The 13,938-nt window shown below is 45.0% G+C and overlaps 1 protein-coding gene across 3 annotated transcripts in view; it reads left to right on the top strand.

Moving 5' to 3' along the window:
* LOC106577160 (sodium/calcium exchanger 1) overlaps positions 1–13,258 on the top strand; it is a 207,950-nt gene extending 194,692 nt beyond the window's left edge. For all 3 annotated transcript variants that reach the window (XM_014154971.3, XM_014154970.3, XM_045700982.2), the window contains exon 7: positions 6,492–13,258. In XM_014154971.3, the coding sequence (XP_014010446.1) occupies positions 6,492–6,868 (377 nt within the window). In that variant the 3' untranslated portion in view covers positions 6,869–13,258. The remainder of the gene's footprint in view (positions 1–6,491) is intronic.
* The last annotated feature ends 680 nt before the right edge of the window (positions 13,259–13,938 follow it).

The following is a 13,938-nucleotide window of genomic DNA, read 5'->3' as shown; positions in this document are numbered from 1 at the left end:
CACTGTAATTATAGTCAATATAACAACACACCTCCCTCCCCACTGTAATTATAGTCAATATAACAACACACCTCCCTCCCCACTGTAATTATAGTCAATATAACAACACACCTCCCGCCCCACTGTAATTATAGTCAATATAACAACACACCTCCCTCCCCACTGTAATTATAGTCAATATAACAACACACCTCCCTCCCCACTGTAATTATAGTCAATATAACAACACACCTCCCTCCCCACTGTAATTATAGTCAATATAACAACACACCTCCCTCCCCACTGTAATTATAGTCAATATAACAACACACCTCCCGCCCCACTGTAATTATAGTCAATATAACAACACACCTCCCTCCCCACTGTAATTATAGTCAATATAACAACACACCTCCCGCCCCACTGTAATTATAGTCAATATAACAACACACCTCCCGCCCCACTGTAATTATAGTCAATATAACAACACCCCTCCCTCCCCACTGTAATTATAGTCAATATAACAACACACCTCCCTCCCCACTGTAATTATAGTCAATATAACAACACACCTCCCGCCCCACTGTAATTATAGTCAATATAACAACACACCTCCCTCCCCACTGTAATTATAGTCAATATAACAACACACCTCCCTCCCCACTGTAATTATAGTCAATATAACAACACACCTCCCTCCCCACTGTAATTATAGTCAATATAACAACACACCTCCCTCCCCACTGTAATTATAGTCAATATAACAACACACCTCCCGCCCCACTGTAATTATAGTCAATATAACAACACACCTCCCGCCCCACTGTAATTATAGTCAATATAACAACACCCCTCCCGCCCCACTGTAATTATAGTCAATATAACAACACACCTCCCTCCCCACTGTAATTATAGTCAATATAACAACACACCTCCCTCCCCACTGTAATTATAGTCAATATAACAACACACCTCCCTCCCCACTGTAATTATAGTCAATATAACAACACACCTCCCGCCCCACTGTAATTATAGTCAATATAACAACACACCTCCCTCCCCACTGTAATTATAGTCAATATAACAACACACCTCCCTCCCCACTGTAATTATAGTCAATATAACAACACACCTCCCGCCCCACTGTAATTATAGTCAATATAACAACACACCTCCCGCCCCACTGTAATTATAGTCAATATAACAACACACCTCCCGCCCCACTGTAATTATAGTCAATATAACAACACACCTCCCTCCCCACTGTAATTATAGTCAATATAACAACACACCTCCCGCCCCACTGTAATTATAGTCAATATAACAACACACCTCCCGCCCCACTGTAATTATAGTCAATATAACAACACACCTCCCTCCCCACTGTAATTATAGTCAATATAACAACACACCTCCCTCCCCACTGTAATTATAGTCAATATAACAACACACCTCCCGCCCCACTGTAATTATAGTCAATATAACAACACACCTCCCTCCCCACTGTAATTATAGTCAATATAACAACACACCTCCCGCCCCACTGTAATTATAGTCAATATAACAACACACCTCCCGCCCCACTGTAATTATAGTCAATATAACAACACACCTCCCGCCCCACTGTAATTATAGTCAATATAACAACACACCTCCCTCCCCACTGTAATTATAGTCAATATAACAACACACCTCCCGCCCCACTGTAATTATAGTCAATATAACAACATCACCTCCCGCCCCACTGTAATTATAGTCAATATAACAACACACCTCCCTCCCCACTGTAATTATAGTCAATATAACAACACACCTCCCGCCCCACTGTAATTATAGTCAATATAACAACACCCTCCCGCCCCACTGTAATTATAGTCCATATAACAGCACACCTCCCGCCCCACTGTAATTATAGTCAATATAACAACACACCTCCTGCCCCACTGTAATTATAGTCAATATAACGGCACACCGCAGCCACACGGCTCAATGAGCCTCGTTTGTCATGGTCAGTCAGCCGGAGAAGACCATCAGCAGCCCAAGCCAAGGTAGTATAGCCCAATGCTCAGTTGAAAATCACCCCTGTGTGAGTGCTTGCGTTGGTGTGTGAATATTTTGAGGATAGTAGAGAGCACACTGAGTGGAATATGTAAATCTCTGCATTTAGTCATGCAATAAAAAAGTGAGCCTTGTATTCAGAACACAACAAAGTACATTAGTCTCAAGGTTGTTTTCTATCCCACATGTGGCTTTGCTAGTGTAAGTGTGATAAATAACACTGTAGGGAGAGTGGTGAACAACACTTACCAGGCATGCTGCTGGCAGACTGCTTGCCCACTGCCCTCCCGGCCTCACGCACATACACACATACACACACAAACAAACACATCTAAATATGTTAACAGAATGAGCCTCTTCTGTCAAGACTTTCCTCAGAAAACATCAGGTATAAATATAGGTCCAGCTGTTGGCCAATTAGCACCTCCACCTCTGTGTTGATGTTTACTACTTCACAAAGTGGAGTTTTTCGGGTTGGAGCTCTTGCTGTTCTAGGTTGATACACTTTGTAGGGGGTATGGAGAACGACAGGGTATTTAATGAAAGTCTCTCCCTGTTTTTTCTCAGTGCAGGTACAGATGTAGGATATTCATTTGAGCCAGTTTGCTACAGCAGGAAAATAATCCTGCAGCAACAGGAAACGTGAATTTTTATGTGGATTATAATTAATGGACATTTTTATAAGGGTTGCTACATTTTTGGTAAGGGGAAATCAAGTCTGACATTTTGAAGTGGAAATTACAAGCTTCAGAAACCTTTTTAAACCTCAAATACACTACAAGCTGTACATTTCCTGCATTGCAACAGGGTGATCAAATTAAGATCTGACATCTGTAGAAGGACTTTTAAACATATCCTGTTAGTACCACAGACCTACTGTCATTATTTCTAGTGCAATGGACTGCTTCTCTATAAGACCTTACTAGGCAAACAGCTAATGGTTGATATAATGGTTGATCCCTCTAAGATGTCCATCTGTAGGCGTGAGCGTGACATTTATCATGTAGGCTTGGATAGTTTATGGGGCGCACAGTCACAGTCAGTCTTAACACATATAGAGAAAGAGAGCAGGATAAGGTCTTTACTGTCCTTCCAGACCAAAGATCCTATTCAATTACTAATTCTATGTTCCTGACTACAAATGGATATTGTGGGAGCATCGATTTGTGTGAGAATACTCCCAGCACACCGGATGTGACATCATCAGCATCGCTTCCTCCTGGCCTTGTCAGGAAGGGACAGCAGAGACGCACAAAGGGGTGGAGGCCTAATCGCTGTAGTAACCGATATAGCCATTAGCGGCAGCTGCGGCAGAGAGAGGCTGTTTCTGCATATTAATAGGGCCGGAGAGAGCAGCAGATGTGTGGCAGTTAAATGGCTGGTGATTGTAGGGCTTGTCAAAGACAACAGTCTCCACTGTGACTGTGTGATGTCACAGCCAGGAAGTGATTAGCAGTCAAGCTGTTGTCTTACAGATGAGCTTTTGCCTTTTTCTGCTGTCTGCTTGAGAAAAACTATTTTCTTGGAGGTAGAGAGGACCCAGGATTGACTGCAGGCTCCTGATAGGGCAGAGGAGGTTGAATATGCTCTCACACAGGGAGGGAGAGAGGATCAATGAGAAGGACAACAGGTGGGATATCTGCCAATCGCACACACACACTGTGCTGATTACACAGACACAGACACACCCACACATGGTCACAAAGAGATATTATATCTACCCACACACACTGTTCTCTATCCTTACACAATCACAGCCACCAAGAGGACTGAAGTGTGTGTGTGCGTGCGTGCGTGCGTGCGTGTGTGCGTGTGTGTGTGCATGTGTGTGTTTGCGTGCATGTCTCTCTTATAGATGCTCTGTTTTGTCTTGTGGATAACTATGAGACACCACACCACACACCCCCTCGGTTTCCTCCCTTCCCTCCATCCCTCCTTCCCTCCATCCCTCCTTCCCTCCATCCTTCCTTCCCTCCATCCCTCCTTCCCTCCATCCCCCCTTCCCTCCTTCCCTCCATCCCTCCATCCCTCCATCCCTCCTTCCCTCATCCCTCCTTCCCTCCATCCCTCCTTCCCTCCACCTTTCCATCCCCCCTTCCCTCCATCCCTCCTTCCCTCCATCCCTCCGTCCCCCCATCCCTCCTTCCCTCCATCCCTCCATCCCCCTTCCCTCCATCCCTCCTTCCCTCCATCCCTCCGTCCCTTCCTTCTCAGTGAAGCTGAGATGATCGGTGCAGATGAGGCAGCCCCTGTCTGTTCTACATCCGCATTTAGCCACTCCACAGCTCTCTCCCCTGTCTCTCTGTCCATTCTGCTCAGTGGATCCAACCACCCTGTGTTATCAGAGAGAGAGAGAGCCTTTTGTCCATCCTGCCGTACAAAGCCTGAAGAAATGATTGCTCTTATTTAACCATTACATTGATTGAGAGAGTCAGAGAGACAGAAAGATAAAGGAAACACATGAGTAAATGATGGCTACAAAGTATATTGAAAGCAACTGCTTCCACACAGATGTGGTTCTTGAGTTAATTAAGCAATTAACATCCCATCATGCTTAGGGTCATGTATAAAAATTACTTTGGCTACCAAGGCTATGCCACCATAGGATGACAATGCCCCCATCCACAGGGCACAAGTGGTCACTGAATGGTTTGATGAGCATGAAAACTATGTAACCCATATGCCATGGCTGTCTCAGTCACCACATCTCAACCCAATTAAAAACGTATGCGAGATTCTGGAGTGGCGCCTGAGACAGCGTTTCCACCACCAGCAACAAAACACCAAATTATGGAATTTCTTGTGGAAGAAGGGTCTCAACCCTCTAATAGAGTTCCAGACACTTGTAGAATCTATATCAAGGTGCATTGAAGCTGTTCTGGCTCATGGTGACCCAACACCCTATTCAGACACTTGGTGTTGGAATTTCGTTTATTTTGGCAGTTATCTGTAGTTTAACTTATGCACTTTATGTTTTCAATTATATTTCTTCCTGGTCTTGCTCCAGTGGTTTTGCAGCTCAGTACAAGGCCAGAGTGGCCAGTTGGCAGGCTGGGGATCAAGGGGTGAGTCCCTGAGAGTACTCTCCAGAGTCACTGGACCACAGATGGATTATTTTTAAGTAATAAATCTTCCTTAGTTATTTATGCCTTACAGCTCTCAAACAGGTGTCTGTCTGTCTGTCTGTCTGTCTGTCTGTCTGTCTGTCTGTCTGTCTGTCTGTCTGTCTGTCTGTCTGTCTGTCTGTCTGTCTGTCTGTCTGTCTGTCTGTGTGTGTGTGTGTGTGTGTGTCTTTCTTCAGTCTAAGCCTTTTTGTGAAGCAATGGATAATATAGGTCATTGTTCTGATCAGCCACAGCTACTGGGCCCAATGTATTCACTATTGTGGTCCAGTAATGTCCACACTTGTATGCCCATGTCAGTGTGTGTCCTGTGCCATGTTGAAGTCACCAGAGCTAGATTCCCATTGAATAGTGCCACCCAGTGCCAATGACCATGTTATCATGTCCAGCTGGCAGAGCCTGGTGCCAGTTTAGTGAATGGAGTCACCCTGAGGAACAGTATGTCTCAACCTAGTAATCCACTCTTCTACTCTTTCGCCCTCTCTCTATCTCTCTCTGTCTCTTTTTCCATCTCTCTCTCTCTCTCTCTCTCTCTCTCTCTCTCTCTCGATGTCCCCTCTGTCATCTATGTGCTGCCTCTTCTCTTCTCTCCTCCCCTTACCACCCTCTCCATCTCCTTCCCCCACTTCTCTTATTTTCACCCTCTTTTCCCCTGCCCATTTGGCCAGAACTGAAAGACCAAGTCCTTTCTCTGTTGAAGGTGCCAGGAAAAGGAGAGGGGGTTGCACAAAGGAAGTAAGGGAGGATTGAGGGCCAGAAAGGGGAATTAAACAGAGTGCTTTGTCACTTGCCAATGAAAGACATCTTCAAAATTAGGCTAGTTGCCCTGACTCTCTATGGAAGCATTTGCTCCTGGCAAGGTAACAACTTAGCATACACATCTCCACTCCAGAGATTGGATGGTCTCTTCCTGCTGGGTTGCTGTTATTCCTAGAGCAGACTAGTTCAATCCAGTCACAGAGACGGCCATTTATAAATAGGATTGTGCTTGCCTCAGGTATTGAACTGGGTCTGGGAGAAAGACATAGACAGAAGAGTTCTGCTGAGATGGAGGTCCTGTCACAGCAATGGTGCCAACTTTGCTCCCTGATTATATTCTCCAGAGAATTCATTAAACGATGTTTCATGAAACGATGCTGTTCAGGGTTCTCTAGTCTGTGAATTAACATTTAGCTTTTCTGTTTTGTCTGTCACCCTTCACCCACATCCCCTTCCCCATACCTCATCAACATTCATTCCTCCCATCCAATAACCTTTTCCCAATCCCTATTGAATCACACACAACATACAACACTAACCTCTGTCCTCCTCCCCTTCTCCCCATTCCCCCAGACACCTTTGCCAGTAAGGTGGCAGCCATCCAGGACCAGTATGCTGACGCATCCATCGGCAACGTGACGGGCAGCAACGCGGTCAATGTGTTCCTGGGCATCGGCGTGGCCTGGTCCATGGCTGCCATCTACCACAACTCCAAGGGCAACGACTTCAAGGTAGACCCGGGGAGCCTGGCCTTCTCCGTCACTCTCTTCACCATCTTCGCCTTCATCTGCGTGGGGGTGCTGATGTACCGGAGGCGACCTTCGATCGGCGGCGAGCTGGGAGGTCCGCGGACTCCCAAGATACTGACCACCATGCTGTTTGTCAGCCTGTGGCTGCTGTACATTCTGTTCTCCTCGCTGGAGGCCTACTGCCACTTCAAGGCCTTCTAAACAGCATCAGACTTAAGAAGGCCCAAGAAGAGCTAACCAGAGACAAGAAGGAGGTAACAGCAGTAGTGAAAAACATTTTCCTCTTGTCATTAATAACCCCCCTTTCCCCCATCCCCCTTTTAAGAAGTGAAAGATCTGCCCCCCCTCCTCTGTCCCCATGGTCTAGTGCTTAGTGGATGAAACTGGTTGTTCATGCGAGGAGAGGCCTGTCAAGGCTAGGATAGACATCCCTCTGAAGTCTGTAGAATGGCAGTTGTGTGTGTGTGTGTGTGTTCGTGGGAGTGTGTGCGCGCGGGTGCATGTGTGTTTGTGGGAGCGTGTGCGCGTGTGTGTTTGTGAGTGCGTGTGGGTGCGTGGGCGTGTGTGTGTTTGTGAGTGCGTGTACGTGTGCGTTTGTGTTTGTGTGTGCGTGTGTGTTTGTGGGTGCGTGTGTGTTTGTGGGTGCGTGGGTGTGTGTGTTTGTGAGTGCGTGTGCGTGCGTGCGTGTGTGTTTGTGGGTGCGTGTACGTGTGCGTGTGTGTTTGTGGATGCGTGTGCGTGTGTGTTTGTGGGTGCGTGTGCGTGTGTGTTTGTGGGTGTGTGTACGTGTGTGTTTGTGGGTGCGTGTGTGTTTGTGGGTGCGTGTGCGTGTGTGTTTGTGGGTGCGTGGGTGTGTGTGTTTGTGGGTGCGTGTGTGTTTGTGGGTGCGTGTGTGCGTGTGTGTTTGTGGGTGCGTGGGTGTGCGTGTGTGTTTGTGGGTGTGTGTGCGTGTGTGTTTGTGGGTGTGTGTGCGTGTGTGTTTGTGGGTGTGTGTGTTTGTGGGTGCGTGGGTGTGCGTGTGTGTTTGTGGGTGAGTGTGTGTTTGTGGGTGTGTGTGTTTGTGGGTGCGTGTGTGTTTGTGGGTGCGTGGGTGTGCGTGTGTGTTTGTGGGTGTGTGTGTGTGTGTTTGTGGGTGTGTGTGTTTGTGGGTGCGTGGGTGTGAGTGTGTGTTTGTGGGTGTGTGTGTGTGTGTGTGTGTTTGTGGGTGTGTGTGTTTGTGGGTGCGTGGGTGTGAGTGTGTGTTTGTGGGTGTGTGTGTGTGTGTTTGTGGGTGTGTGTGTTTGTGGGTGCGTGGGTGTGAGTGTGTGTTTGTGGGTGCGTGGGTGTGCGTGTGTGTTTGTGGGTGCGTGGGTGTGAGTGTGTGTTTGTGGGTGCGTGGGTGTGAGTGTGTGTTTGTGGGTGCGTGGGTGTAAGTGTGTGTTTGTGGGTGCGTGGGTGTGAGTGTTTGTGGGTGCGTGGGTGTGAGTGTGTGTTTGTGGGTGCGTGGGTGTGCGTGTGTGTTTGTGGGTGTGTGGGGGTGTGCATCCTGAAGGGGGAGCTGTTTAGTATATCTCTTACAACTCAGCAACCTTCCAGAAACAGCATCGTCCACGCCTGGTGCTCGTTTCAAACTAAACACTAGACATCTGAGTGAAATCCTTAAATTCCCCTGACCATCATTATTGATATGTATATGCATGAACATCCCCCCCCAAAAATGATTCAGCTGTTAACAAACGTAGTGGTTGGGAGTAACAGCTACTTTTAAAGAAGGTCTCTCCTCTGTGTGTGAGTCTTAATAAATCTCAGTTAGGGCCTGGCTGCAAGAGCTGCCCACCACCTTCTGATCCTCGGTTTGATCCCCAGTAGAACATCTGATTAGGGTTCCTCTGTTATTTTATCTTGCCGCAGATGTAGTTATGTAAAAGATGAAAATCATGGAGTTTAGTATCATTTTACCTTTAAGGCCGTATCGTTTTTGAATGGCCAGCATTACCATTTTAACTTTCAGATAACTCGTTGTCAACTTAAATGATCATTTTCAAAACTAGCCCAAGATGACTTTTCCAGTTTAGTCAATGGGATTGTCATCACCAACATACTTGATTCAAATTGCAATAGAATGCAGAGAAGCCATACTGTATAAGCTCTATCCATTGGCTACACGCCTTTCAGCAGCTTCTCCCATTGGCTCTTCTTCTCCATATGTGTGTCTAAGTTCCTCCCTGACTGGTCTTTCTATCAGTCCCAATCCTCTGTGGGCTCTACAGCCAATTCTTAACCACTAACCCTAACCAGAAACTTAACCCTTTACCCCTCGCCCTTATCCTAAACCCGCCCCTATCCTAAACCCAACGCTATCCTAAACCCGCCCTCAACACTTAACCCACACACTCTTCTCTCTCCACTGAGCTGCACATCTTCATTTATATTCCATCAAACAATATCTTAAACGTAAATACATCAATTGTAATGGTGGACAGAAGTGTAGATTAAACTGTTTCTATAGTGCAGTAGCCCTATAGAGACATTTTACAGAAGTTCAATGTGAATCTGTTGAGAAATACATTGGCTGGGTATTTTCTCTTTTCAGAGGTAAAAAGCTTTTGTCGTAATGATGCAATCATTTGAATCCACCTTACTGGCAGTTTCGAGATATAAGGGTTTACATTCAAGACTACAAGTCCAGTTTAGATCAATCCATATGTGGAAGATGAAGGATGTCCACATTATTTACACCTTCAATCAATTTTTTATGTTAAAGGTATGATGAATACCCTGAGTTTCCTACTGAGTTTGGTTTATACTTGATGTGTAACGTGATAATGAAGTAGAAGTAATCATAGAGTTGTAGTTTGGTTTAGAAAATTATAAACATAGCAAGATTTTGTATTTTCTTGTCATTTCTCACCACAGAATTTGCAGCCCTGAGAAGGTTCTAGATTAAAGTACTTACAGTGCATTCAGAACGTTTTCAGACCCCTTGCCTTTTTCCACATTTTGGTACGTTACAGCCTTATTCTAAAATGGATTAAATAGGTTTTTTGCTCATCAATCTACACACAATACCCCATATTGACAAAGAAAATAACTTATTTTTTTAACATTTTTGCAAATGCAATAAAGAAAATATATGAAATATCACATTTACATAAGTATGCAGACCCAGTCTGAGGTCCTGAGCACTCTTGAGCAGATTTCCATCAAGGATATCTCTGTAATTTGCTCCATTCCTCTTTTCCTCGATCCTAACTAGTCTCCCAGTCCCACCATGCTTCACCGTAGGGATGGTGCCAGGTTTTCCCCAGACGTTTCGCTTGGCATTCAGGCCAAAGAGTTCAATCTTGGTTTCATCAGACCAGAGAATCTTGTTTCTCATGGTTTGAGAGTCCTTTAGGTGCCTTTTGGCAAACTCCAAGTGGGCTGTCATGTGCCTTTTACTGAGGAGTGGCTTCCGTCTGGCCAATCTACCATAAAGTCCTGATTGGTGGAGTGCTGCAGAGATGGTTGTCCTTCTGGAAGGTTCTCCCATCTCCATAGAGGATCTCTGGAGCTCTGTCAGAGTGACCATTGGGGTTTTGGTCACCTCCCTGAACCAGGCCCCTCTCCCCCGACTGCTCAGTTTGGCCGGGCGACCAGCTCTAGGAAGAGCCTTGGTGGTTCCAAACTTCTTCTATTTAAGAATGATGGAGGCCTGCAGACATGTTTTGGTACCCTTCCCCAGATCTGTGGCTCGACACAATCCTATCTCGAAGGTCTACAGACAATTCCCTCGACCTCTTGGCTTGGTTTTTGCTCTGACATACCCTGTCAACTCTGGGAGAATATAGACCTTTCCAAATCATGTCCAATCAATAGAATTTACCACAGGTGGACTCCAATCAAGTTGTAGAAACATCAAGGATGATCAATGGAGACAGGATGCACCTGAGTTCAATTTCAAGTCTCAAAGCAAAGAGTCTGAATACTTATGTAAATAAGGTATTTCTGTTTTTTATTTTCAATAAAGTTGCAAAAAAAATCCAAAAACCTGTTTTCACTTTGTCCTTATAGGGTATTGTGTGTAGATTGATGAGGATTTTTTTTTCTTTAATCCATTTTAGAATAAGGCTGTAACGTAACAAAATGTGGAAAAGGTCAAGGGGTCTGAATACTTTCCGAAGGCACTGAATATGGAAGTCAAGTGCAGTTTACTCCTCTTTTGCCAAAGGGAACTATTTCTAATGGAAACTCCAGTAACAGCTTAGCCAGAATAGTAGTGGGTTTTCTAACACACTGACATTTCTTAACAAGATCCCTCTGCGGTACTAAAAGTCTTGCTGTTGTTTAACCAAAACGGAACATTTCTAATGACAAATTTGTATAAAAACGTTCACATTTCATGGGGATGGGTTAATGCTTGCTTGTCCCCTTGCTTACCTGGTCTAAAGTGAAGTTGTTCACGAATGACCAACTGTGGTCAGAGTTTTTAAGGTTCATGGTGGGGGTGCGGGGTGCGGGGTTTCTATTACAGCAGCTGTTGGTTAATTATGAAGGTGGTGGCATCAAGCTCTAGAGTAGCTCTATTTGTTTTTTTGTATGGAGTGGGGTGGGATGTTTCGATGTGAAGGAAAAACATTGCACTGGTTCCCGAGTTTGTAATGAAAAGGATGACAGTGCTTATATGCTGATGGTGACCCTGCAGTTACGGGATTATATGATCTTTCACTGACCTGAAAACATTACTATGACAATTGAATACTTAAAAAGACCTCAAACCCTAATATCAAGTTAACCAACTACAATGAAAAGAGGAGAAAGAGGAGAAAGAAGAAGAAGAAGAAATAACATGTGAAGTACAGCCATACCATACATTGTGTACTGGTGCAGTGAAGCACAAGGACTTCTCCTGCCCAGCATGTGTCGCTATGGTGTCTACACCGTGACTGTGCAGCGCAGCATCTCTCTGTATCCTCTTACCCCCCCCCCCCCTATGTCCATATTTTGGAATGTTAATGTGCTACTTGTTCACACTGTGCATGAATGATAACATGTCTGTATATAATAAGCAGTATCCCATTTGTTGATGTTGATGGAGGTTTGAATGTTGTATAGATTTGGACTTGTTGTGTCCCCAACCTCACCCGAGCTTGGTTCCCAACTTTACCAATTGCCTGGGCTATTCCCGATTGGCTGCCCCATCTGCCTCCAGTACGCGTGGATTCACCACCGTGTGGAAGGGGATTGGGGGGCAGTTGGTTAAACGGGTCTCCCATCCACTATATCCCAGTGGGGACTTGGACGTGATAGGGCTTCGGGTCTCTCACCCGAGCTCGGTTCCCTGCATCTCCATGTCACATGGGTTGCGAGCTGACCGCCCCCCCCCCCCCCCCCCCCCCACTCACCCATGTACTAGAATGTTTTATTTGAAGTTAAATATTGCACATTCAGTTAAAAAAGGCAATATCTGCTATTGTTGAAGGAGGGTGAGAACTTAAAGAGTTATGTATCTTAAGGGAGTTGCATGGAAATTTGTACAAAAGACACTGCTTGCTTATAATGACATGGCTGGTTGTGTTATTTGACAGTGTAAGAGAACTATGTACACCAAAAGCTATTTTGTCATGAAGAGATCATATGTATATACTGTATAGTGTTAACAGAGAGAGGTCTGATACCTCCACATATCTTAGAGAATTCTACATATTTATTTTAAAACCCTCACTTAACTCAAGAATGACAAATATTGCCTTTTTGGAGAAGTAGTTTGTTTAAGTGCTTGTTTTGCTGTCTCTCTCTGTTCCTGCTATGCTGAGCAGTGTTTCGTCTTTGATACCTGAGAAGTGTAATTTCTTCGGGATGGTTTCATTCTTTGTCTCAAGATGTCTGTGTCTGTCTGTCTGTCTGTCTGTCTGTCTGTCTGTCTGTCTGTCTGTCTGTCTGTCTGTCTGTCTGTCTGTCTGTCTGTCTGTCTGTCTGTCTGTCTGTCTGTCTGTCTGTCTGTCTGTCTGTCTGTCTGTCTGTCTGTCTGTCTTATCTACCTGGTATGTGCCTGCCTCTCTGTCTCACTGGCTGGCTGGTACTGTACATGCCTATCTGTCTCTGTCCCTGTTGAGTGTCTGTCTGTCTGTCTGTCTGTCTGTCTGTCTGTCTGTCTGTCTGTCTGTCTGTCTGTCTGTCTGTCTGTCTGTCTGTCTGTCTGTCTGTCTGTCTGTCTGTCTGTCTGTCTGTCTGTCTGTCTGTACTTGATGTGTGTCATCTGATTAGCACCACCCACCCGCCGCCCAGATGGACCTGTAGTTTTCATGGTTCTAATATCTCCCACGTTCTCTCTAATTTTCCCTCCTTGCATTCCCTGCCTCTCCCTCTTTAACTTTCTCTCAAGCTCACCCTGTCGATCTGTCATGTTCTTGCTGTCTCTCTTACAGGGTTAAGTTTGCTGTTTGTTTTTTCTTATTGATTATAATTGATAGAATATCATGATTTATTTTGTTGTCTTATTTTTGTTCATGTCTGTGTTTTTTTTCTTTATGTTGCACACCAACTAATAGGAAGAAGTACACTAACTGTGATTACTCTACATGGTACACTTCTGACACAGAAAATAAAGTTTGGGATACCCTGTTTCAAAGACCACCGACTGGACTTGTTTTGTGGGCCTGCATGTCGAGCGGAGTGTTTTTTAAAAGGTTGAGAGGGTTTACTACTGGGAAGTCTGGGAAAGAGCCACTCAACGGCAGAGAGCCACTCAACTGTTAAGCAACCGGAGTGTGAAATTGGGCGTCACACTCTGCCTCGAACTGTGCATGAATGATAACATGTCTGTATATAATAAGCAGTATCCTATTCGTTGATGTTGACGGAGGTTTGAATGTTGTATATATTTGGACTTGTTGCCCTCGCCCGAGCTTGGTTCCCTACTTTACCATTTTTTTATTTCTCTACTTTACCAATTTCTGTTGAAATGCATCAGAAAAAGGATTCGCATTAATGCTGCCTAATTGTAGCTAATGGAATCACAACATGTACGACTCATCCATGACATTCTTCACTCTTGCATTAAAACACAAAAGCACCTGGAATGAAGTGTCACGTTGCAGGTTGTGCAATGTTCAAAAGTGTGTGTGTGTGTGTGTGTGTGTGTGTGTGTGTGTGTGTGTGTGTGTGTGTGTGTGTGTGTGTGTGTGTGTGTGTGTGTGTGTGTGTGTGTGTGTGTGTGGTGTGTATTTGGTATTTTATTAGGATCCCCATTAGCTGTTGCAAAAGCAGCAGCTACTCTTCCTGGGGTCCACATAAAACATGAAACATAATAC

The sequence above is a fragment of the Salmo salar genome, chromosome 18 (assembly GCF_965601325.2).
Source record: "Salmo salar chromosome 18, fSalSal1, whole genome shotgun sequence".
Classification (NCBI taxonomy): domain Eukaryota; kingdom Metazoa; phylum Chordata; class Actinopteri; order Salmoniformes; family Salmonidae; genus Salmo; species Salmo salar.
This window is presented reverse-complemented; position numbering and strand designations above follow the sequence as displayed.